This window comes from Balaenoptera physalus (assembly GCF_965194825.1).
Source record: "Balaenoptera physalus genome assembly, chromosome: 3".
NCBI lineage: Eukaryota > Metazoa > Chordata > Mammalia > Artiodactyla > Balaenopteridae > Balaenoptera > Balaenoptera physalus.
The window spans coordinates 8,581,226-8,606,756 of NC_138890.1; the positions used below are offsets into that span (position 1 = coordinate 8,581,226).

Below are 25,531 nucleotides of genomic sequence, written 5' to 3' on the forward strand. Positions count from 1 at the left end.
CAGTCTATGGGCCATATGGAGGGTTAGTTTCGATACTGATGAGTTGGGGGGCAGGTGTGGAGGTGGGAGGAGACAAGTACAGAGGGAACAGGAAGTGAAGTGAATGCCAATCCCCTGCTCTCAGTCAAATCAGGAATTATTGTGCTATTAGTCAAGGGCACTTGTTGATCAATAAATTGGTTTGTACCCACCCCTGGACACAAATGCAGGGATTGTCTAAAGAGATTGATGTGTTGAGTTGTGCTCAGCTGGGGGTAGTACCAGCCCTCTAGGGAGTGTTTTTGTTTAGCACAATGACCAGGAAGGACACCTCTGGCATTTAGTGGGTTGATTTGTGCCCCCCTTCCCAAAATTCACATGTTAAAGCCTTAACCCCCAGCACCTCAGAATGTGAAGACTTTGGAGATAAAGTGTTCAAAGAGGTAATTAAATTAAATGAAGTCATCAGGGTGGGCTCTAATCCAATATGTCTGGTGTCCTTAAAAGAAGAAGACAATGGGAATTCCCTGGTGGTCCAGCGGTTAGGACTCCGCACTTTCACTGCAGGGGCCCAGGTTGAATCCCTGGTCAGGGAACTAAGATCCCTCAAGCCGTGCCGTGTGGCCAAAAATAAATAAATAAATTTTTTTTAAAAAGAAGATGAGATTATGACACAGACACTTACAAAGGGAAAACCATGTGAAGACACAGAGAGAAGACAGCCCATCTACAAGCCAAGGAGAGAGAGCTCACCAGAAACCAACCACGCCAACACCTTGAGCTCAGACTTCCATCTTCCAGAACTGTGAGACCATGCATTTCTGTTGTTTAAGCCAGTTTATGGCACTTTATTATGGCAGCCCCAGCAAACTGACACAGTGGGCAAGGACCACACAATGAACTGGCATTTTGAGAAGCTCTAACATTGCAAGAGCTAATAGCCCAAGAAGATCCACTCATAAGTAAAGTGAATTACTTCATCAAAGAGCTTTACAGACCAACAAACAGCCTAAAGGCACATGTGGGTAGATATCTCCATTGTCCTGAGGATCTGACCAAGACGTGGCCTGCCACACTGGATGATTCAGCTGGTCTGTCTTTCTAGAAGTTCCATGTCTTGGCAGAGGTCTGATTCCACCACTTAGCTTGGGCAGACCTCACCCAGGACATCAAAAAAGCTTCATGTCAGGAATAATTTTGCCCCACCTGCTTCCCAGAAGCTGGTCCACATCAAGTAGGCAGTAAGGGATCCCAGTCCCAGCACAACATGGTCCAGAGGAGCCAGGGTATTTTCCGTTCCAGCTCAATCAGTGCCAGACCTGGAGCTCCCAGAATCAGTATCATTTCCTAAGAGCCAGGGACTTGGTGACTTTCCTCCAGACCCCAGAACTGGGAGACCATTACCAAGACCTGGTGTCTCTCCAGCTCACCATCTGCTATGGACTGAGTTTTATGTCCCCCCCCCCAAAAAAAAACTCATATGTTAAATTCCAACCTCCAATGTGATGCTATTAGGAGGTAGGGACTTTGGGAGTGATTAGGTCATGGGGGTGGAGCCCTCATTAATGGGATTAGTGTCTTTATGAAAAGGACCCCAGAGAGCTCTCGCCCCTCCCAGGATGTGAGGACACGGCGAGAAGACGGCATCTATGAACCAGGAAGCAGGTCGTCACTAAACACTGAATCTCCCTGAGCCTTGATCCTGGGCTTACCAGCTTCCAGAACTTTGAGAAATAAATGTCTGTTATTTATAAGCCATCCACTCTACAGTATTCTGTTACAGCAGGCTGAACAGACTAAGACACCATCCAACTGAACAAGCCCCCAAGTCCTCGCCCTAGAAATGATCTGACTTGCACCCCAGGGAACTCGCTACATCCAGGCTGCTGGTTCCATCTTGGGCATGTCCACTTCAGTTCTCAGAGGGCAGGAGGTTCTCATGTCCAAAAGCCAAGGGGTACCGGGTACGGAACCCCACCCAACTTCAGCTCTTGGGTTCAACAGGAACATTTCCGCTCACAAATCCAATACGTAGTTTTGTCGCAAGAGAGGTCATTCCAGGTGCCACCTTTGTTCATGCTGGCACAGTCCTCATTATGGAGGTTGTTGGGTTCCTGTGGGTCCCAAAAGCTGGATAAAGGAAAAAGTGCATATAGGGAGGGATGAATAGGTGGAGCACAGGGGATTTTTCAGGGCAGTGAAACTATTGTTCTATATGATACTGTGATGGTAGATACATGACATCATGCATTTGTCAAAACCCATAGAATGTACAACACAAAGAGCAAACCCTAATGTAAACTATGGACTTTAGTCCATAATAATGTATCTATGTTGGTTCATCAATTGTAACAAATGCACCACACTAATGCAAGGTGTTAATAATAGAAAAAAAGTGTGAGGGAGAGAAGGAATATGGGAAATACTTCTCTGTACCTTCTGTTCAATTTTTCTGTAAATCTAAAACTGCTCTAAAAAATAAAGTCCTACTCAGACATAAAAAAGAATGAAATTTTGCCATTTGCAGCAACATGGATGGACTTGGAGGGTACTGTGCTGAGTGAAATAAGTCAGACAAGAAAAGGCAAATACTATATGATATCACTTATATGTGGAATCTAATAAATACAACTAACTAGTGAATACAACAACAAAGAAACAGACTCACAGATATAAAGAACAAACTAGTGGTTACAAGTGGGGAGAGGAAAGTGGGGAGGGGCAATACAGGGGTAGGAGAGAAAGAGGTACGAGTTATTATATATAAATAAGCTACAAGGATATATTTTACAACACAGGGAATATAGCCAATATTTTATAATAACTCTAAGTGGAGTATAACCTTTAAAAATTGTGAATCACTATATTATATACCTGTGACTTATATAATACTGTACATCAACTATACTTCAATTAAAAAATGATAATAAAAGAAAACAGAAAAAAGAATAAAGTTTATTAATTTAAAAAAAAAGACTATCAGGAAAAAAAAAGAAAAAGAAAGACCTTCGTGGTTCAGGGCTCTTTCTTCCATCCGAATCATTTCTCAGCCTTTCAGAATTACCTAAAAATGCTGCATTATCCCCTTCACCCCAGCAGCTTGTCTATTCTAACTCAGCCCCATCCCCCTGTTCACCAGAGATTCTCCCAGCTCCTGAATCAGTTTCCTGATTCAGGAAACTGGGTTCAGCATCTGGTCAGTTTCTGCTTCCTCTTCCAAAGAACACTTCTGTCGCACCACGTTCCTCCCAACCTTCCAGGTATTGTAATGTCTTAGGTCATGTTCCCTTAAAGCAGAGCCAGATTTGGCAATTCGGGTGCATAGGATTTATTAAGGGCTGTTCTCAGGAGATAGGGAGTGAGAGAAACAGGATGGGGCAGGGGATAGAATTGAGCAAGGATGTGGGTTCAGCCTGATCTAGCCTCAGCCTGATCCCACAGGAAGCTCTGGAATTTGAATAGCACCACAGAGTTATTCCAACTTGAAACAAGGGGTCCAGGCTTCTCTTAACCGGTCACTGTCTGTGGCATGACCCCAATGGGAGTGGAGTAACCTCCTAGCTGAACAGGCTTCCATTCAGCTGAAGTCAACTCTCTGGAGAAAGCATAACTGTGAACCTTTAGCAGTCAACGCCCCCTGCTGGTGGGAGCCCTCACCAGCCCCATGAAGGGATATGAGCTGAGCAACTGCAGTGCCACACCATGCCATGACATCTCAATTTGCAGAGTTCTGCCTCCCTCCAGGAACCTTTAATAAAAAATAAAATCCCCAGACAAAACACTAATATCTCTAATATAGAAAGAGCTCCTAGAAATCAGTAAGAAAAAGACCAAAACCGCAATATAAAAAATACAGAAAAGTTAATACATATGGCTATTAAACATATGACAATAGACCCAACCTCAGGGATAAGAGAAATGCAAATTAATACTACACTGGGATTCCATTTTTCACCTACATTTAAACCAACAAAATTCCAAAAGTTTGATAAATGTGTGGGGAAAAAAAAATTGTAGTCAAGCTGGTGAGAGAATAAATTGGTATAACCAGTATGGTGGACAATTTGTTAATAGTTATTTAAAATACAAATACATACACTCCTTGAGAAAGTAAAGCATAATGGCTAAGAGCATAGAGTTTTAAGCCAGGTTGGGTGGCACTGCCACCTGCTAGCTGTCTGACCTTGGGAAGGTTGCTTAAGCTCTCTGTGCCTCATTTTCCATATCTTCAAAATGGAGATAATAATGGTACTCACCTTACAGAATTATTAAGAAGATTAAATAAATGAGTTAATATAAAGAGTGCCCCAAAAATGAGATCCTGTTCATCCTTTTGGCAAATCAAAATCTTCCTCTTCCTCTTGCCCTATAGCCATGCCTCCTTTTCCTTTTTCTCCCCCCTCCAACCATTGGTCTGGGGACTTGATATGTTTGAGCAGTTGTGCTAAAGGTTGAGATGTTTCAATGGAGGAAAAATTAAAGTACAGGCACCAGAAGCCCTATCAGAAAAAAAAGCACCCTTGTGCCTCCCAGTCTAGCTCAGCCTGGAATTCTAAAGAATCTGCTGGTTTGGACTTACAAGGAAGAGAGATCCCAAGAGCCCTGGATACTTGCCTCAAAGTGATGGGTGACCCATCCAGCCACCTCCAGTCCCCTTCACGGTTTCTGTCATTCAGCCCCAACCAGTATACCCGAGGAGAGCCATGAGCCTTGGCCACAAAGTTCTGCAAGTACAAACTTTATTCAGCCATCAGTTCTTCTACACACCCTCTGCTCTGTCCCACACACATTTAGGGCTTGTGAGTGCCACCCCAATACCCTTCCCAGTCCCCACGGCATGCAGAACAAGATCAACGCATTCCTCCCACTTGAGCATGTTCAGTGGTAATAGTCATGCCACTTTCTTGCAAAACCTATGGAACACTTTGTGCCTCAGTTTCCACCTCTGTAAAATGGGATAATAGTAGCTACCTCCTCACAGAGTTATTGAGAGGATTGAATGAATTAGTATGCATAAAGAGCTTGAAGCAGTGTCTGACATGCAGTAAGTACTATGACATCTTAACATTTAACATTATATAATTTAAGGAACATTTTAATAATAATAAGTGATATCTTGATTTCCCTGGTACTTTCACCCCACCCTGCAGTCTTCATCTGCATCCAGGCAGAAGAACTTGGGTGGGGGGAGAAGGGGAGGAATGGGGATTCCTGGTTTTTATATTTCCAAAGCCCAGGCCTTTGGGAGAAAAGAAAGGACTTGGGCAAAAGACAAAAGATTAGGAAGAATATGAAAATATCATGATTTAAAGCAACTCCTCTCCAGGCAAACTGATCTATGGTAAGGGAAACCAGATAAGTAGTTCCCTAGGGTGGGGGTGGGGTGACTGGAAAAGGGGCATGAAAGAACTCCCTGGGTGGTAGAAACATTGTAAATCTTGACTGGGTTGACAGTTACACAGGTGTATACATATGCCAAACCTCAGTGAATGTACACTTAAAATCTGTACATTTTACTCAATGCAAATCATATCTCATTCACTCAACCTTATTCAAGACCAAGATTCCTTAAAAGGTAGAGAGGAAAGATTGCAATGTGAAGGAAATTATGGAGATGTAGACATGGTGGGTGCCAGAAAGAGGGCTCTGCATTTCTTTCCCTTGTAGAGTCCGAGGTGATGGCCAAAACCCCAGATGGGTATGAAAACTCTAAAAAGTAGAGTGTACCTCGACCCTGTTTCCTGGGAAAACCCCAGAGAAGTATTAGGAAGCCAGAAAGAGAAAAGAGCTGCTTGGCCCATCAAATTAGAATAGTGCCTAGCATATAGTAGGTGCTCAAAAAGTGTTCGTTGAATTAATAAGTTAATAAGTGACCTACACACTTTGCACAGATTATCTCATTTGATCTTCATTGTGACCTACTGAAGCAAGGATTGTTAACCCCATTTTATAGATGGGAAAATTGAGGCAGAGAGAAGTTAAGTAATTTGTCCAGGATCATTCATCCAGTGGATGTCCCAGTGGATACCAGCTTGGAGTAAAGACCTTGAGGACCAAACATGTACTCCCCTCTGCCTTGACCCCATATAAATTGTCCCTACTCAGAAGAAAAATAGATCTCAACTGACAGATAAAATTTCCACCCTCCTGGTATAATGGGAGCTCAAAAGAGGAAGGAAATGAGTTATTTAAAGAAAACAAAGTTATATTTCTTATGCACCTGAGTTTAGGGAGTATGACTTATACCTCCCCATCATCTTATTACATCTAATTAAATTACATCATCTAATTTAATCTCAAAAAAAAACCTCTGTACTACCTACTCATACAAATGATGCTATGAAACAGAAAGATTTTTTTAAAATAGAAGGAAAAAAATAGGATGGTAGGCCTAAATCTAACCAAATCAATAATTACATTAAATGTAAACGGTCTTAAAACACCAATTAAAAGCCAGAGATTGTCAGATTGAATTTTAAAAAAAAATAAGACCCCACTGTATGCTATCTACAAGAAATCTACTTTTAAAATAATGACATAGACAGGTTAAAAATAAAAGGATGGGAAAAGATAAACCATGCAAACACTAATCAAATAGTGCTATGAAGCTTATGGCCAAGAACATGGACTTTGAAACCAGCTTCCTGGGCTCAGATCCCAGCTCTGACACTTACTAGTTGTAACAAGCAAGTTGCTTAAGTGAAATATGCCTCAGTTTCCTCATCTGTGAAGTACTGATATGTAATGATATGTGCTGTGTACAAATGGTCTTACCACTTAGCTTTGGTAGTATTAAGTCATTAAAGTTATTTACACATATTCCCATTCTCCTTCTACATAAACATAGATGAAACCATCCTTCCCTGCACCTTAAAACATAGGAGTGCCCATGTGACTTTCTTTGTGAGTGCACATAGGTAGAAGTTTTAAAAGTCAGTGTATGACTTGCCTCATACACTTCCATCATTGAGCTATAGGGACTGTCTGTTACTTCAGCATAACATAACCTCTCCTGACTCACACACTAATTTATAGAGCTGTTGTTAGAATTACGTGAATGCATATAAGATGTTTAGAATACAGCCTAGAGAATAGAAAGTGCTACCTAAGAGATAGCCATTATATTATATTTCCATGTTAGAGAGAAAACTGAGACTCAGAGAGGATAAGTAAACACAATCAGGATTTGAACTCAAGCAAAGCATACCCCCTTAACCTTGATATTAAAAGTTTTAGTGGGGACTTCCCTGGTGGTGCAGTGGTTAAGAATCCGCCTGCCAATGCAGGGGACATGGGTTCAATCCCTGGTACGGGAAGATCCCACATGCCGTGGAGCAACTAAGGCCGTGCACCACAACTACTGAGCCTGCGTTCTAGAGCACATGAGCCACAACTACTGAGCCCATGTGCCGTAACTACTGAAGCCCACGTGCTCTAGGGCCCATGTGCCACAACTACTGAAGCCCGTGCGCCTAGAGGCCGTGCTCCACAAGGGAAGCCACTGCAATGAGAAGCCTGCACACCACAATGAAGAGTAGCCCCCATTTGCCGCAACTAGAGAAACCCCGCGCGCAGCAACGAAGACCCAACACAGCCAAAAATAATTTTTTTTACAAAAATTAAAAATAAATAAAATAATAAAACATATTATTAAAAAAAAAAAGTTTTAGTGACTCAAAAGCAATTCCAATTTCTCTACATCCAGGCCTGGGAAGGATATGTAAATCCTAGAAGAGAGGCAGGCTGGCCCTGCTGGTTCTCAAGGGCTTGGTAGGGAGAGCTCACCTGCTCAGCAAAGTTACTGATGATGACCAAGTGAGAGTAATTCTCCTGGCAGAACTTCCGGGCTTCATCCCATGACTTGGTGCTTGGAGAGAAGTAGTAACACTTACCCTGAAAAGGGAGCCAGCCCTCAGGGCAGGTGACCCTGGTACAGTCTGGGGACAGGATAGGATTCTGTCAGAGTGGCCCCAGAACCAGAGTAAGGTACATGGTATGCCATGTACAGTTGTGCAGGCTATGCACTACTCCACTCCAGGTGGGCACCACTCACATAGATTACACTGAGAATCACTCCGATGGATTTATGCAGTGTAGCAGCTCTGCCATGTCCCCCATCTCAGGGAAGTTCCCCAAGTCCCACTCACCTAATAAGCCCCGAAGTTCCAGCAGGGACTGGTTGGTGTCAGCTCTTACTCGGTCAATGTCCTCCTTCAGGCCGGCTAGCCCCGCCATGCCAGTCACTGTCAGCAGGGATGGGATGTAGGGTTAGAGACCCAAACCCCCATCTACCCACCTACCCATCACTGACTGCAGACACACCACTGTGTTCCCCCACTGCACCCATGTTCTAGTGGGTGGTGGTAAAACTCAAAAACACATGCTCAGTGCCCAAGAAGACTCTAGTGTGGCTCCAAGGAGAGATTAATCCCTGAGGCATGGGGAAGAGTAAAGATGGTGGGCTTCTTGCAGGAGGTGGGTTTTAAAGAAAAATGGTGATTCCGTATCTCTAAGGGGATGGGGAGGCTCAGTAGGCAGGAGCCACCTTGGAAGCAAAGGTCCAGAGGCCAGCATGTTGGGAAAGACTGGTGCAGTAGAGGTCAAGTGGAACCTCACAGGAGCTTGAGCTCAAAGTGGGAAGAGGTCTGGTGTCTGGGTCCTTAAATGCAAAGCTAAAGGTTTTGTGTTGGACTCTGGGCAGTGAGAAACCATTGATGGGTTTTGAGTGGAAGAGTGGCTTGGTCTGAAGTCTGGGGTGAAGGAGTGTGGAATGGAGCAATTTTCAGACTTCAGGAATCATAGTGAAGGCCTCTTCTACAACTAATGTATGTGTTCCCACTACTTTCACACAAATGTGCCCTCTCCCAATACTCCCCAGGGCCATCACTAGATGGCCCTTCAGTTGGACAAGATGGAAATATTAGATAGATAGATGATAGACAGATAGATAGATAGATAGATAGATAGATAGATAGATAGATAGATAGATAACACATATATGTTATCCTTGACACTCTTCCTTCTCACTCACCACCATTCTCTCTCACTCATCCCCAGTCTGGTCAATTTTACCTCTTAAATCTTTCCACTCCACCTACTACTCTTCATCCCCACAACCACAACCCTCATCCAAGCATCCATCATCTCTCAATTACCCAATTTCACCATTCTCCTCCCTTGTACTTACATCGCCTCCTACCACAGGGCCTTTGCACATGCCTGAGACCCTGAACTCCTTACCAAGTTAATTCCTTCTCTTCCTTCACACAGCTATAGTACCATTTCCCTAGCAAAACTCTATATGACACTCCCAAAGATAAGGTCAAGACCACTTGTTAGATTTTTTTCATAGAATTGCCTTCCTCTTCCTTTGGACTATTCATCAAAACTTGGAATTTTACCTGCATTTGGATGATAATTGGGTAAATGACTGTCTATGCTTGTACTGTCCAACAGAAACAAGATGTGAACCACATAGGTAAGTTTAAATTTTCTAGTAGCCACGTGTTTTAAAAGTCAAAAGAAAGTAAAATTAATTTGAATGCCATTTTTATTTATCTCAACATATCCAAAATATTAGCATTTCAGTGTATAATCAATATTAAAGATTATCATTATTAATATTATTGATATAGTTGACATTATTTTTGTAGCAAATCTTTGAAATATGTATTTTTTGGTTGGGTTTTTTTGTTTGCTTGTTTTGTGTTTTTGGTTTTCTGTTTTTTTGTTTTGGCCATGCCACGTGGCTTGCAGGATCTTAGTTCCCCGAGCAGGATCAAACCCGGATCCAAGGCAGTGAAAGCGCCAAGTCCTAATCACTGGATCTCCAGGGAATTCCCATGGAATCTGTATGTATTTTTTTTTAAGATTTTTTCGATGTGGACCATTTTTAAAGTATTGAATTGGTTACAATATTGCTTCTGTTTTACATTTTTGTTTTTTTGGCTGTGAAGCATGTGGAATCTTAGTTCCCCAACCAGGGATGGAACCTGCACCCCCCGCACTAGAAGGCAAAGTCTTAACCACTGGACCGCCAGGGAAGCCCCCCGTATCTATTTTAGACTTACAGTATATCTCAATCCAAAATGACCACATTTCAAGTGCTCAACAACCACCGTGACTCATGGTTGCCATATTGGACAGTGGCGGTCTAGACACACACACACACACACACACACACACACACACACACACACACTCCACAGGGACAGGGACTATGTCTGATGTGTTCACCATCCTCCCCACCCATCCCCCACCCTGCTACCTAGCACAGTGCCTAGCAAAGATGGCACTGGGGTTGGTCATGAAGCTGGATTTGAGGATCATGTTCGAGCTCGATACGCATGGTTTGAAGGGATGATTGAAAGCACTCACCATTCGCTTGCCATGCCATCTGCTGAAAGGTTAACATCCGCAGCTCTTCCACCACCTCCTGGTCTATGAGAAGGAGTCCAGCTTGAGCCCAAGTCCTCCCATACCCCTTCCCCAATTTCTCTGCACGCCCCATCCTCACCTTACTCACATTTAATCAGGGTAACAGCCAGACAAGTGCAGCCCATGAGCAGTGACACCACCACCAGCAGACACACGTACACCATCAGTCTCTCCTCCTGGTAACACCTAGGACCTCCGGACTTCTGACTGATCCAGGGCACTGGAGTTGCTGGGAGGCAGAGATGGGGACAGAGAGACTGATGCTGGTGCTTCAGATAGCGAGGAAGGGACCCTTGAGCTTTCCGCCAAGAGCAGGGGGGCAAATGACTACGGTCATGACTATATCACCAGGTGGGGTCAGCAAGAGAATATCAGGGAGAGCAAACCCTAAAGAAGCCCAGAGCATTTGTGGAATACATACAATATGCCACACATTCTGTCACACCCTTATTATCTTACTGGCTCCTCACCCTTATGACGTAGATGTAAATAGTATTCCCATTTTGCAAATAAGTGAACTGAGGGCTTGGAGACGTCATGCATAACTTGGACCCAGCTCTTCTCTTAACATTTAGGATGCATTATCTTCTACACTCCAGCAGCCCCTGCCCAAGCTGCTCCCCGGTGGCCCAAGCTGTGGACCCTTGCATCTGGGGCAGAGAACATTTCCCATAACTTATAGGCAAGCAGGAGGTAGGGCTTGAAGAGTACCTGGTAGATATCCTGGGTCCCTGGGGGTCTGGTTTAGACTCAGAAAGGAGGAGCTTCTGAAAGGAAATGTTTCTCTACCAGGGTCTTACTCCAGAGCTGTAGGTCTCAAATACACTGGCCACCATGAGAGGGGAGATAGAGGTAAACCTAAAGGACTTACTGGCTATAGGCAGCTGGGATGGAGGAGGTACAAGATCAGTGCCTGGGAGAAAGGCAAGAGAGGTTTATTCAGAAGTCACTGAAAGACTTTGTCTTCCAAGATCAACAACCTCCCCCCAAGCCCTCTGATTTGTTCTTTGGTCAGAATTGGGGGACGGGAGGGAGGTCTTCCAAGTGTCCCCTCTCAGGCTTCGCAATGGGAATTCCCACTGCTCACCCAGTTGAGGAGTTGTGCAGGTGACAGGGGTGAGGTTCAGACCTGGAAGGGGTCAGAAAGACAACAGTCATGCAGAGCAGGGCTTCAGCCAAGTGAACAGGAAGGTCCCAGCCCTAGACGCTCACCTGTGTTCTTCGGGAGCTTGCAGGGAAGTGGGGGGCTCTCTGTTTTCTTTCCTGAGGAGGGAGGAATGGTTGCTCAGGTCCAGATCAGGACAAAGCCAGCCCTGGGTCTCCTGTACCCCCAGCCCCAGCTCACCTGCCCTTGGAGGCCTTGGTGGAGCCATCCAACCTGGCGAAGAGAAGCTCAGCATTAGAGCTGGTCCAAGGATGGGAATGAGGTGGAAAGGCAGTGATGGAAACAGGATTGACCTGTACGCGCTGTTATATTTAAAATAGATGACTGGGACTTCCCTGGTGGTGCAGTGGTTAAGAATCCACCTTCCAATGCAGGGGGCGCTGGTTTGATCCCTGGTCTGGGAACTAAGATCCCACATGCCGTGGGGCAACTAAGCCTGCGCACTGCAACTACTGAGCCCACGTGCTCTGGAGCCTGCACGCCACAACTAGAGAGAAACCTGCACGCCGCATTGAAGAGCCCACACACCACAAGGAAGATCCCGCATGCCGCAACTAAGACCCAATGCAGCCAAATAAATAAATAAATATTTTTAAATAAATAAATAAAAATAAAATAGATGACCGACAAGGACCTACTGTAAAATTAATTAATTTTTTTTTTTTTAAAAAGAGGGACTTTCCTGGAGGTCCAGTGGTTAGGACTTCGCACTTCCACTGCTGGGGGCACAGGTTCAATCCCTGGTCAGGGAACTAAGATCCCGCATGCCACACAGTGTGGTCAAAAAAAAGAAAAAAGAAACAGGATTGAGATTGCAATGGAGGGTTAGGGATGGGGTTGTGCATGAGAGCGGAATTGGGCTTAGGGATAGGGACAGGATTAAGATACAGTGACCAACCATCCTGAATTACCCAGGACTTTCTTAATTTTAAAACAGGAAGTCCCACATTCCAAGAAATCTTTCATCCCTGCACAAACTGGGACAGTTGATCACCCTAAGTTAAAGACACAAGTGAGTTTGGGTATGGGAATAGAGTCAAGGTTAAGGTTGGGATGAGGGTTTGGATTGAGATGATAGGGTTGAAGAAGGGTCAGGGATAGTGGTGGACATGGGAGTAGGTTTGTGATTCAGGGTGTAGTTGGGATGAAGAATGGGTTGTAGCTGCATTGGGGAATGGGGGAGAAGTTGAGGTTGGGTTGTAGTTGTGTTGGGGCTTGGTCATAACTTTGATTTGGACATGGAGATGGGTTGGAGACGGGGCTGCATTTGGAGATGGGGATGGGATCTAAATTTGGGGAAGGGGTGGCCTTGAAGACAGCGATGGGGTGGGTCTCCGGGTTGGGCTTGGGGATCATGTTGGGACCAAGTGGGATTTGGAGACGGACAGTCAAAAAGCAGAGCCCCGTGTACCTCCTTAACTCATATTGAGCCCCATGGTGCCCCGGGACCTCCCAGATTGACTCCACTCTGGACTCAGAAGTGGGGGGGCGTGGATCCACATGGAATGGCCCCTGTCCAAGGACATTCAGGGGTCCTGGTGGGAGTTGACTCAGGGAAACCTCAAAGCCTCCACTTTTTTTTTTTTCTTTTGGTGCTGCCATGCACCTTGCGAGATCTCAGTTCCCCAACCACGGGTGAAACCCAAGCCACAGCAGTAAAATCACCCAGTCCCAACCACTGGACCCAAAGCCTCCACTTTTGTATACACTCATTGGACTCTTGTTGAGTCCCTGGCCAGGCATGGGCCACCCAAGTCTAAAGGCAAATTTGGGCCCTGGGTGTGAATGCGAAGAGGTTGGAGAGACAACAGTCCACTCACAGCTTCTGAAATACTGGCTTTCATGTCTCGGGGTCTTTGCACCCACCAGTTCTTTTCTGGGCTTCTCTTCTTAACAAACTCCTGTTCATCCCTCAAGTCTCACTCCAATGTCCCCTCATCTGACCCCAAATCCTCCCACTATTGCAGGCAGACCCCTCAATTACCCTCAGGATTTCCCCAATTTCGTAGTCCCTCCCCTCTCAGACCTGCTCATCCAAGACTATGTCCAGAACTGCCTCCCCCATCAGACTGAGAGACCCTCAGGGTGGACGCATGGATACTCCCACCATCATGGTGCCCAGTATGGGCAGGCTGACCATGTATGTCTGCAGTGTCCAGCTAGTTCCCCCTGGGAAGTCTGTTCCCCAACCTCATCCCTCAAATCACACATCTCTTCACCTGGCCTCTGAGAGTTCCTCTTACCTGGCTTGGGAGGAAGGTCCTTGTACAGTGGTGCTGTGTTCTCATAATCATCATCGTCATCCTCTTCTCCGGGCCCTTCCAGAGGAAAGGCAAGTGAGAGCCCAGCCCATTTCCTCCTCTGTCCCTCACACCCTGATCTCTGGCCCCAAGGTGGGAATACTGTAACCTGGGTCCTGACCACCCCTGGCCCCCAGCCCATGCCTGGCCAGGGCCATACCTGGCAGGTCCCTGCACCCAGAGTTAGTATACAGGGTGCACATGACTGCAGCTAACACAGGAGCCTGAGAAGGAGCAGGCAGAGCTCAACAGCTTCTTCTCCTTGTGTCCTCAACTCAAGTGACTAGGGCTTTTCTCAGTTCCTTTTTTCTTTAAAAGTCAAGAACATGCAAATCTATCTTGAGGGGAACACCACAGACCACACACACACACACACACACACACACACACACACACACACTTATTCTTCTCCCCAGTTTGGATTCATGCATAGAAGTAACAATGACAACAGCCCCTGCATTTGAGTTCCTACACAGCACCAAGCCCTGGGTGAAAAATAGATAAGCTCCTTCCTTCATGAAACTTCAATCAAGACAGGAGAGACAATAAACCTATAAAGAAATATAGAAATAAGCAATATGGTTTGGTTTTTAATTTTATTTCCAATAGTAACTAAGTATTATTTTAAAATAAAATAAAACAGGGTAAAGGGATAGGATGGGGGCTAATGTAGAGAGGTGGTCAGGGGAGGCCTCCCGGAGGGGGTGACATTTACAACAAGACGTTAAAGTGATCGGTGCTAAGTACTCCCACATTCCCACAGTGAAGTTTTAGGCTCACTGTGGCTACATAACAAATTACCCCAAAACTTCATGACTTAAAAAAACAGTAGGCACGTATTATCTCACAGTCTCTGAGGCTCAGGGATTCAAGAGCAGCTGTGTGGTTCTGGCTCGGGATCTCTCATAAGGTTTCAGTCAAGATGTTGCCCAGGGCTGCAGTCATCAGAAAGCTGACCTGGGGCTAGCGGATCTGCTCCATGATGGCACACTCCCATGCTGTTGGCAGGAGGCCTCAGTTCCTTGCCATGTGAGCCTCTCCCAAGGGCTGATTGAGTATCCTCACAACATGGCATAGGCCAAAATGGAAGCCACAAAGCCTTGTATGATCTAGCCTCACAAATCACAAACTATGATCTCCACTATATTTATCACATGGACCAGCTTTGAGTCACTGTGGGAGGATACCACACGAGGACATAAATACCAAGAGGTAGGGATCATTTGGAAGCCATCTTGAAGGCTGCCTACCACAGTCATATACACAGAACTTGCAAAGGAGTGTTTTTCATCCTGAACTTGACATCGACTGGAGGGTATTTAAAAAGTGAAAGTTAAAGAGAGAGAGAGAGGTCTGTCTACCCTATGGGGAAACCAAGGGATGAGGTTTTGATTCACACCCAGAACAGCATGAAGTGAAATGATGGACACAGGGGAAAGGGCTGCAATAGGAGTGGCTGCATCTTTTGGTACATCAAGGATGTGGGTGTTTCCTGTGAGCCTCGTGAAAGCAGTGGAATAACCAGACTGAGGCCCAAGAAAGCAGCCTGCCTATGTTTCTCAAAACGACCACCATCAGCCTTTGGGGCAAACAGCCCTAGAATCATCCATGACTCCTCCCTTCTCTCTCATTCCATGGCTATATGGCACATTAAGTTTTCAAAAGATGGCTGCAACAATATCTCATGTCCTACGTGTTCTTATGCAATGTGACCATGCCACTCCATCAAGAAGTAGAGTCTAATTATCCTCCCTTTAAATCTGGGCTTGCCTTAGTGACTCTCTTATAACCAACAAAATGTGGCACCAGGGACAGCTGCCATGCAACTTCCACCTGGCTCTGTCAGAACATGTGCTCCCAACCGCCATTTTGTGAGGAAGCCCAAGCCACATGGAGGTGCTTGGCTCAACAATCCCAGCTGAGGCCAGATTTCAAGTCATCCCAGCCCAGGTGCCAGACATATAAGTGAAGACACCTCCCAATGATTCCAGCCCCCAGGAGAGTTAAACTCACCTCCAGCCCTTTGGGTCTTCCCATCCGAGGCCCCAGACATCACAGAGCAGAAAAAGCTGTCCTTACCATGCCCTGTCCCATAGAATCCATGAGCATAATGAAGTGATTGTTTTATGCCACTACGTTTAGGGTGGCTTCTTAGACACCCTAGATAACTGGAAATATGACCAATCTGTTAGTAATTCTGGTTGGTTCTACCGTCACAGCATATTCAGCATCTGAGTGCTTTTCACCTCCTGGTCTTAACCATCATCCTCTTTCACCTGGATTACAGTAATAGCCTCCACCTAGGTCTACCCACTTCTGCCCTTGCCCCCTTTATGGTCAAACTCATAGAAGCAGGGAGATGGTTGCCCATGGCTGGAGGAAGGGAAAAAATGGGTAGGTGTTGGTCAATGGGTACAAAGTTTCAGTTGTGCAAGATGAATACGTTCTAGAAAACTACAATGTGACTATAGTTGACAACATTGTATTGTGTACTTGAAACTTGCTAAGAGGGTAGATCTTGGGTGTTCTTAACACAAAAAAAGAAAAAAGAAAAGGAAAATGTTAACTCTGAAGTGATGGATATGTTGACTGGCTTGGTTGTGGTGACTATTTCACAATATACATGTATATTGGGTTATCAGGTTGTACACCTTAAATACATACAATTTTGACTGTCAAGAATACCTCAGAAGGACTTCCCTGGTGGTGCAGTGGTTAAGAAGCCTCCTGCCAATGCAGGGGACACAGGTTCAAGCCCTGGTCCGGGAAGACCCCACATGCCGCGGAGCAAATAAGCCCATGCGCCACAACTACTGAGCCTGCGCTCTAGAGCCCACAAACCACAACTACCGAGCCCGTGTGCCACAACTACTGAAGCCCACTCACCTAGAGCCCGTGATCCGCAACAAGAGAAGCCACTGCAATGAGAAGCCCACGCACCGCAATGAAGAGTAGCCCCTCACTCGCCGCAGCTAGAGAGAAAAGCCCGCGCGTGGCAACAAAGACCCAACGCAGCCAAATTAATTAATTTATTTATTTATTTATTCAATTTGAAAAAAAGAATACCTCAGTAAAGCTGGAAGAAAAACAACCATAACTGTTTTTATTTAAACTTTTGATAATTTCTTTACCACAATTTTCTTTCACTTTTTTTTTAACATTGCATTAATATATAATTTTTCTTGGGGTAAAAAGGAGTCTGAAATCAAGGTGTGGGCAGGGCCATGCTCCCTCCAAAGGTACTAGGAGAGGATCCTTTTTGCCTCTCCAGCTTCTAGGGTTTCCTGGCACTCTTTGGCTTGTGGCCACATCACTCCAATCTCCACCTCAGTCTTCACGTGCCTTTTTCTCTGTACATCTCTGTGTCTCAACTCCAGATGCTATGCTGGTGGTTTTGAAGATGCAGGTAGGGGCCATGAGCCAAGGAAGGCAGCTCTAGAAGCTGGAAAAGGCTAGAAAACAGATTCTCCCATTCTCGAAGCCTCTGAGGGAGAGTGGTCCTGCTGACACCTTGGTTTCAGCCACATGAAACAACTTTGAACTTCTGACCTCCAGAACTATAAAAGAATTAATTAATTTCCGTTGTTTTAAACCACTAAATTTGTGGTAATTTGTTACAGTAAGCATAGCATATTACATACCCCAAAGGGCAAAATCCCAATTCCTCTTTTGAGGGGTTTTCCATTAAAGTAAAAGGAAATGCAACTCAGATTGGCTTAAACTACAAGGAAACCCCGTCAGGCCCATGCATGTACAAGTTAGAATATTGGGCGGGGTCGCTGTAACGGAGATTCAGAACAAGAGTGGCTTAAATGAGATGGAATTTATTTCTCACCTCACAGTCTCAATATAAGCAATCCAGTCTCCACCAGTGGAAACTCTTTCCCAGCACGTGTGGAGGGGGGTGGCGCCAGCCCTACTTGAGATGGGAGGGCAGCGGCAGACCAGCCTCCCTCTCCAGAAAAAGCTCACCCCAGGGGCTGGGCTTCCCCGCCCCCCACCCCCCGTTCCCATGATGTAACATGCTGAACCTCTCCCACCTGCATGAGGTGTGGGTGTGCTTTTCCCGTTCTACAGATGGGGAAATGGAGACTTGTCTGAGAAGGAAGAGTCTGTCTGCCCAGCAAATACCCACTGAGCATACACAACAAGTATCAGATTCCAGATGGATATGGGGGGGAGGGTCAGGGTGGAGGGATAGGGAAGGGATGGGGGGATACACCAACCAAGAGGACTGATAGCATCTCTGGCCATCAAGGGCATCCTTTAAGGTGGGTGGGCCTGGGGCAAGGTAAGTGTGGTGAGGGTTGGATGGTCTCACTATGTGAGGGTGATTGCCACATGGCCAAGGCCATGCCTTGAGGCTTGGCACACAGTAGGTGTGCAGGAACTGGTAGTGAAATCCAGTCCCATCAACTGGGTATAATAACATAAAGCCATGGGCCCAGGCTGACCCGGCTCTGCCCCATTCTTGCTATGTGACCTCAGGGGAGTAGAACAACATCTCTGAGCAGAGGTCTCCTGATATGTCCAATGGAGATTGGGGATCCAGTTGTTCATTCATCTATTCAACAGATATGTACTGACCACCTACTATGTGTTAGGCTCTGTTCTAGGTACTAGGGAGACATTGGTGAATAACAACAAAAATCCCTACCCTTGGGATTAGAAACAGGGAGAGATATAATGAATAAAATAAATAAATACCTTACATAGAGAACAAACTAGTGGTTACCAGTGGGGAGAGGGAAAGGGGGGAGGGGCAAAACAGGGGTAGAGGATTAAGAGATACAAACTACTATGAGTAAAATAAATAAGCAACAGGATATATTGTACAGCACAGGGAAATATAGCAATTATTTTGTAATAACTTTAAATGGAGTATAATCTATAAAAACATTGAATCACTATGTTGTACACTTGAAACTAATATAATATTGTAAATCAACTACACTTCAATAAAAAAACATATCTTAGAAATGTTGTTAGATAGGCATAAGCAGAAAAAAGAAGAAAAATAAAGCAGACAAGAGGAATCAGGTGTGCATGGGGCGGGAATGTTGCAATAGTACGGAAGATCACAGAATGGAAATGATACAAAGCATGGTCTTGGACCAGAACCAAAGCATACCAGAAATCACAGAATGATATCTGGGAAATCCGTAAGTATTTGGAAATTAAATCATGGGTCAAACAGGAAGTCAAAACTAAAAATATTTTTGATTGAATGAAAGTGAAAACGTACCATATCAAAATATGTGGGGTGCAGCTAAAGCAGTGCTAAGAGGGAATTGTAGGGCATTAAACACCGATGTTTAAGAAGGTGATGGAGGGAGTTCCCTGGCGGTCCAGTGGTTAGGACTCGGCACTTTCACTGCCGTGGCTCTGGTGGGGGAACTAAGATCCCACAAGCCGCAAAGCACTATGCGCCACGGCCAAAAATAAATAAATAAAAAAGAAGGTGATTGGGTATATTTGAAAGTTGCAAATAGAGTTTTTTTCTTTCTTTCTTTCTTTTTCAAGTAACAGTTTTAGGAACATCTTTCTTATCTGTGTTTCTAGACACTTCTCTACATGCATTACAGAACTGTCTGCACATCCATTCACTAAAGTAATACTGTTCACAACTGGATGATCAAGGAACACTCAAAAAACATGTTTTTATACGTGAGCTGTTAAATACACCTCTACATGCAATAAAAAAATGGTCAGCACGTTATTTACTGATGTAAGACCCATCTAATCTTGCTGAGCAATTAGCACTCTTAGAACCACCTTGTGTGTCTATAAACACTTCTTTATATGCATTACAGAACATATACCTGACCCACGCCCTGAAATAACACTGCTTTCACAGAGTAAGTAGCTCTTGAAAGTTCTCATTACAAGGAAAAAAAAAAAAGGGTAACTGTGCGGTGATGGATGGATGTTAATAAGACTTAATGTGGTGACCATTTCACAATATATACAGATATTGTATCATTATGTTGTACACCTGAAACTAATATAATGTTATATGTCAATTAAATCTCAATTTAAAAAGGAGGAGGGGGGGAGGAAGTGGGGGAAGGAGGAAGAGGTGATCAGGAAAGACCTGACAGTTGAAATCAACTGAAGGAGGTGGGGGGAAGGCCCTGTAAATATCTGGAAGAAAAGCATTCCAGTCTGTGCAAAGGCCCTGAGGACAGCAAGCTCCTGGTGTCTTCGAGAAACAGGACGTCTGAGATCCAATGTCCCCTTCTCAGTGAAACTTTCTAAAACTGAAGTTCCAAGCCCACCCTTCTCCATACACTCCATTCATTACGTTTGTCCCTAACAGTTATCACCACCTCGTCACACACATTGTGTCCAATAGGATGCTTGTTGAATGAATGACCGACGGTCCTGCCCACCAAGCCCTGACTCAGGCCAGGCCACTCCAGGCTCGCTGGTCCCTCCACCACCAGCCAGCAGCCCGCCACGCAGGCAGCAGAATCCCGGGGCAGCTCCTGGATTACAGGCGCGCCTCTGGTCAGTATCACAGACCGAGGCCAGGTCTTCCCCAGGGACTGTCTAGGCCAAGCTAATTTATTTTTCCTCCTCTCCGGAACTAAATCACCCAGAGCTTCCGATCTCCCATGCAGCGGACCGAGGCGAGGCGCAGACTCCGCCCAGAATGTTCTTCTCCATCCCCGGCCCCACCTGGGGCCTCCGAGGCTGTTCCGCCCACAAAATGCTAATGCAGCCCCTACCCGGGGCAGAGCAGAAGCCGCGGCACGGACGGCAGTGGCAAGGGAAAGAGGAAGGAGGGGCGGGGAAGCTGTGGGCAGCGATGCAGGGCACCTGGGGACGCGGGAGGGGAACACAGTAAGGTCTCCTCATCAGATGGTCGGTAGAGAAAAAAAAACAGGAAGACTGTGGGGCACGGGTGACTGAAACCCGGCCCCTCCCTCACCCCTTAATACCACCCTCACTCTAATATTATCCGCCCGTCCCCCCCCAGATCTCCAACTCTGAGTATGGACAGACCAAGCTGAAGCATCTGAGTCCAGGGACCTCAGGACAGATGTGGGTCCACATCCCCACCCACCCAGAGTCATCCCTGGCTTGGACCTCTTCATCCTCTAGTGAAACGACTGGTCGTGGGGGTCCCCTCTGGTGGACCTTCTAGTTAGAGAGTGCCACCCAGATGAAAGTGATAATAGGGCGTACTGGACGCCTCCTAGGTGCCAGGCAGGAAGCGCTTTTCAGGCACCCATCAACTGGTTGATCAACTGACTCCTCCAAACCACCCTGTTTATTTATTCATTTGTTGATTTTTGACAAGTATTTACTAAGCCCCTGCTGTGTGCCAGTACCCTTCTAGGTGCAGGAACACAGCAGTGAACAAGACAGATAAAATTCCCTGCTCTGCAGAGCTGACATTCAAGAGGAGAGACCAACAGTAAACAAGTTAAATACTAAGTCAAATATATAGATCTCAGGTTAGAGGGTGGTAAGTGCTAATAAGGAAAATAAAACCATGAAAGGGGTGGGAGCTGTTTAGTAGGGACCCATTTTACAGGTGAGTAAACTGCATCTCTGAAAAGGAAGTCACTTCCCAAGGTCACACAGGGAGAGTGAGCTGGCACAATGATTTGCCACTCTGGGTCTCCTCCCAGCTCTGGCCTCTAGGTGAGCAGCTGACACACAGAAAAAGAGAGGCAGAGGAGAGACACACAGAACAGGGTAGGGCTGCCTGGTACAGCTGTGCAGGTTGGGCACTGCACAACTCCAGGAGTGCCATTCACGAAGACAAGAATGTGAATGTTGTCCCCTGGAGTCAGGAAGTGCGCAAGAATCACAAATCTATGCCATGTTCTGGGGACAGAACTTCCTGGAAAGGAAGTCTCAATCACCATTGGTCTATCCTCTATGGCTTGCGTTACTGAACTGGGTTTGTTTGCCTGATGCCCAGCAAGCCAAACCTGAGATACCAATTTTGCAGCAGAGAAAGGGTTTACTCACAAGGCAGCCAAGCAAGATGGGAAAACAAATCTCAAATCCACCTCCCTGAAGGTGAGGGGCTCAGGATATTTATGGAATAAAGCTGAGGCTTGGGGAGCATGGGGAAAGGTGATTAGAGATTTTTTTTTTTTTAAGTGAGGTAATCATCATTCTACTCAGGCCAAGCTAAGCTACATGCTTCTCCACGGGATGCAAGTCCAGAAAATGGCAGGGTTAGCAGGCTCTGAGGGTGGAGTTTCGAGTCCTCTGACGTCAAAAGGACACTGATTGGACACCTGTGCAGACCCAGTTGGAGGGTGGGTGGTCCCAACCAGTCTTAACTGGCTTGAGCTCAGACTGGACACAGCTGACTCCAAGTTCCTGAAAAACAACTCTGGTAAACCTCTTATTGTTTAGGCTACGTGACACTTGGAGGACATGCAAGTTTTTATAAAAACAATTAAAGCAAGCTTGATCGATGAAGGCATGTTACGGTTCACTACTTATTAAGCAAGTTACAGTTTAATGGATCTAACTGATGACTTTCGGTTTCACTTGCCTTTTTGAGTTACCAGTATATCATGGCCACTTCCCTGTGTCAGCACATGAAAATCTAGCTCAGTAGTTCTCCCAAGGTTGGTCCCCAAACCAGCAATATCTCTGTCACCTGGGAACTTGTTAGAAATGCAGATTCTGGGGCCCCAGACCTCCTGAGTCAAATGCTTTCAGGCTGGGTGTGGCTTTTGCTCCACCTAAATGGGGAGCCCCGGGAGGGTTTCAGCAGAGGAAGGACATGATCCAATTTCTGTTTTGACAGGTGCAACCCGAGGGTGAGAGATTAAGGAAGGTGGGGACCAGGAGAAGCCTACTGCAGTTGTACTGGAGATACGGCCATGACTTGGATGGGGCTGGTGGCCATGGAGAGGGTAGGAATGGGTTGTGTTCTTGATCGGTTTCTACAGTGCAACCAAAGAAATTTGCCACTGATTTGGATGCCTAGAGTGAGAGGACTAGAGTTGAGTATGACCAAAAGGTTTGGGGCCTGACCACCTGGAAAAAATGGAGCAGACATTGCCCAAGACAGGAAGACAGAGGGAGGAACAGATTTAGGAGAGAGCAGAGAGAAATCAGGAGTGTCGTTTGAGGGTGTGTTATAGACCGTTTGTGTCTCCCCACCACCACCACCAAAAAAAAAAAAAAAAAATTCATATGTTGAAATCTAATCCCCAGTGTGATAGTATTAGGAGGTGAGGCCTTTGGGAGGTGATTAAGTCATGGGGCTGAAGCCTCACAAATGGGATTAGTGCCCTTAGAAGAAGAGACATGGGAGCAAGCTCACCCCCTTTCCACCATGTGAGAACACAATGAGAAGCTGGCCGTCTGCAACCCAGAAGAGGGCCCTTGCTGGAACCCAACCATGCTGGCACCCTGATCTTGGATTTCCCACCTCCAGAACTGTGAGAAATAAATTTCTCTTGTTTATAAGCCTTTATTATAGCAGCTCAAACGGACTAAGCATGTGAAGGTGCCCAGTCGGTGGCTGGATATATTCACGTGTCTGCATTTCAGGGGAGAAGACATATCTAGAGACAAATTTGGGGGTTATCCACCTATAAGGTGGTGTATTCATTTCCTAAGGCTGCTCAACAAATGACCACAAACTGGGTGACTTAACGCAACAGAAATTTATTCTCTCACAGTTCTGGAGGCCAGAAGTCCGAAATCATGTTGTGGGCAGAGCTGTGCTCCCTCCAAAGGCTCTAGGGGAGATTCTGCTCCTTGCCTCCTTCAGCCTCTGGTGGCTCCAGGTGTTCCTTGGCTTGTGGCCGCATCACTCCAATTTCTGCCTCTGTCTTCACAGGACCTTCTCTCTTTCTCTGTCTCCTCTTCTGTTGATGTCAAATCTCCCTCCATCTTTCTCTTATAAGAACACTTGTCATTGCATTGGGGGCCTACTTGGCCTACAATCTCATCTCAAGACCCTTCATTACATTTGCAAAGGCACGTTTTCCAAATAAGGTCACATTCACAGGTTCCCAGGATTAGGGTATGGACATACCTTTTTAAGGGGGCGGCACTATTTAACCCGCTACAGATTGTATTTAAAGCCCTTCGTAGGACGAGTGTGAGTGGAGAGAGATACCCTCCACCCCCACTCTTATCTTGTTCACCTCTGTGTCCTCAAGGTCTGACACGGCCATTCATAATAGAGGGATGTAGTAGTAACAATAAGTAACACTTGTCTAATGCTATGTGCTAAGCACTGCTGTAAGTACTTCATATAATTAACACATTTAATGCTTAAAACATTAAAATTGAGATCTCGATTTTACAAAGAGCTAAAGGCACTCACCCAGGCCACACAAATAGGGTTCTAATCCAGGACATCTGTTCTCTCAAATAGCAGGAAACCCCCTTGGCCCAAGTAGAGGAATCTGGCTTGCTTTAGAGAATCTCACATATTACAAACACAAAATAAATTTACTGAAGAACACCGGATGCTGCTGTCACCTGAGATCCTGTGATTGGCGCTGGCATGGAACAACCGTAACTCTAAACATGACATCTCTTGGTATCAATGCCACTCAGGCCTCCAGGGAGCACTTCCCCGCCTCTCTGGCTGATGCCGTCCTGTGTCTGAGTGTGATTCTGGTTGTGCCGCTGCTGGAAACAGATGCTGCTTTGGGGTGTGTAGAGGATTTGAGCACCAGACAAGTTTAGGTAGGAGAAAAGACAAATTATCTTGTGTATTCGTTTCCTAGGGCTGCCATAACAAGGTACCACAAACTAGGTGGCTTAAAACAAGAAAACTTTATAGTCTCACGGTTCTGGAGGCTGCAAGTCCAAAACAAGGTGTGAGCAGGGCCATGCTTACTCCCAAGGCTCTGGGGGAGGATCCTTCCTGGCCTGGGATCCTTGGTGTTCATATGCTTGTAGATGCATCACTCCAAGTCTCTGCCTCCAGCATCATGTGATGTTCTGTGTGCACGTCTGTGTCCAAATTTCCCTCTTATCAGGACATCAGTCATTGGATTAGGACCCACCTGAGTCCATCATGACCTCATCTTAACTTGATTACATCTGCAAAGACCCTACTTTCAAATAAGATCACATTCACAGGTTCCCAGGGGTTAGGATTTCAACTTATCTGGGGGAGGGGTGGTGGACACGATTCAACCCACAACACCTTGTCAAATGAAATCTAATCATGCAGCATCCAAGTATCATTTCCCAGCACTGCCAAGCACCCAGTGAAAGGCTTCTCTTTTGTGTTCCAATGTGCAGGATTCCAGAGAGAGTAACAAACTAACACAGCATTTGTTACAGCTGCACATTGGGCCAAGAAGTATTTGGCAGTATTAAACAATGTATTATACTTTTAAATATACATGTGTAGAAGCTCTAATGTAACAGGTGTGAAATGTAATACCCATTCTTTACAGGGGCAACTACAGGGATACTAGAATCACAACTCGTTTTATTTTTACAAAGTATTCAATTGGATTTATTTAAAATCTCAGCTTATAAATAGTTTATAAATAACTTTTATTTGCTTATTTAAATTAAACTTAATTAAAATATTTATTTTAAATTATTTTATTTAAACTTTTGATATTTGCTAATTATATCAGCTCTGTGCAGGGTTTTTAAAAATATTTTTATTTATTAATTTGGTTGCACCGGG

The 25,531-nt window shown here is 45.4% G+C and overlaps 1 protein-coding gene across 1 annotated transcript; it reads right to left on the minus strand.

The window, feature by feature from the left end:
- Positions 1-1,976: 1,976 nt before the first annotated feature.
- CLEC17A (C-type lectin domain containing 17A) lies at positions 1,977-25,489 on the minus strand (the record flags this gene model as incomplete). The annotated part of the gene is made up of 11 exons (XM_082454474.1): positions 13,825-25,489; positions 11,762-11,794; positions 11,629-11,679; positions 11,504-11,545; positions 11,288-11,329; positions 10,505-10,645; positions 10,357-10,419; positions 8,127-8,222; positions 7,765-7,916; positions 4,594-4,703; positions 1,977-2,109 (listed from the first exon to the last, which is right to left on the minus strand). The coding sequence occupies exons 1-11, from the start codon at positions 14,021-14,023 to the stop codon at positions 1,977-1,979; spliced, it is 1,062 nt and encodes a 353-aa protein (XP_082310600.1). The 5' UTR covers positions 14,024-25,489.
- Between the last annotated feature and the right edge of the window lie 42 nt (positions 25,490-25,531).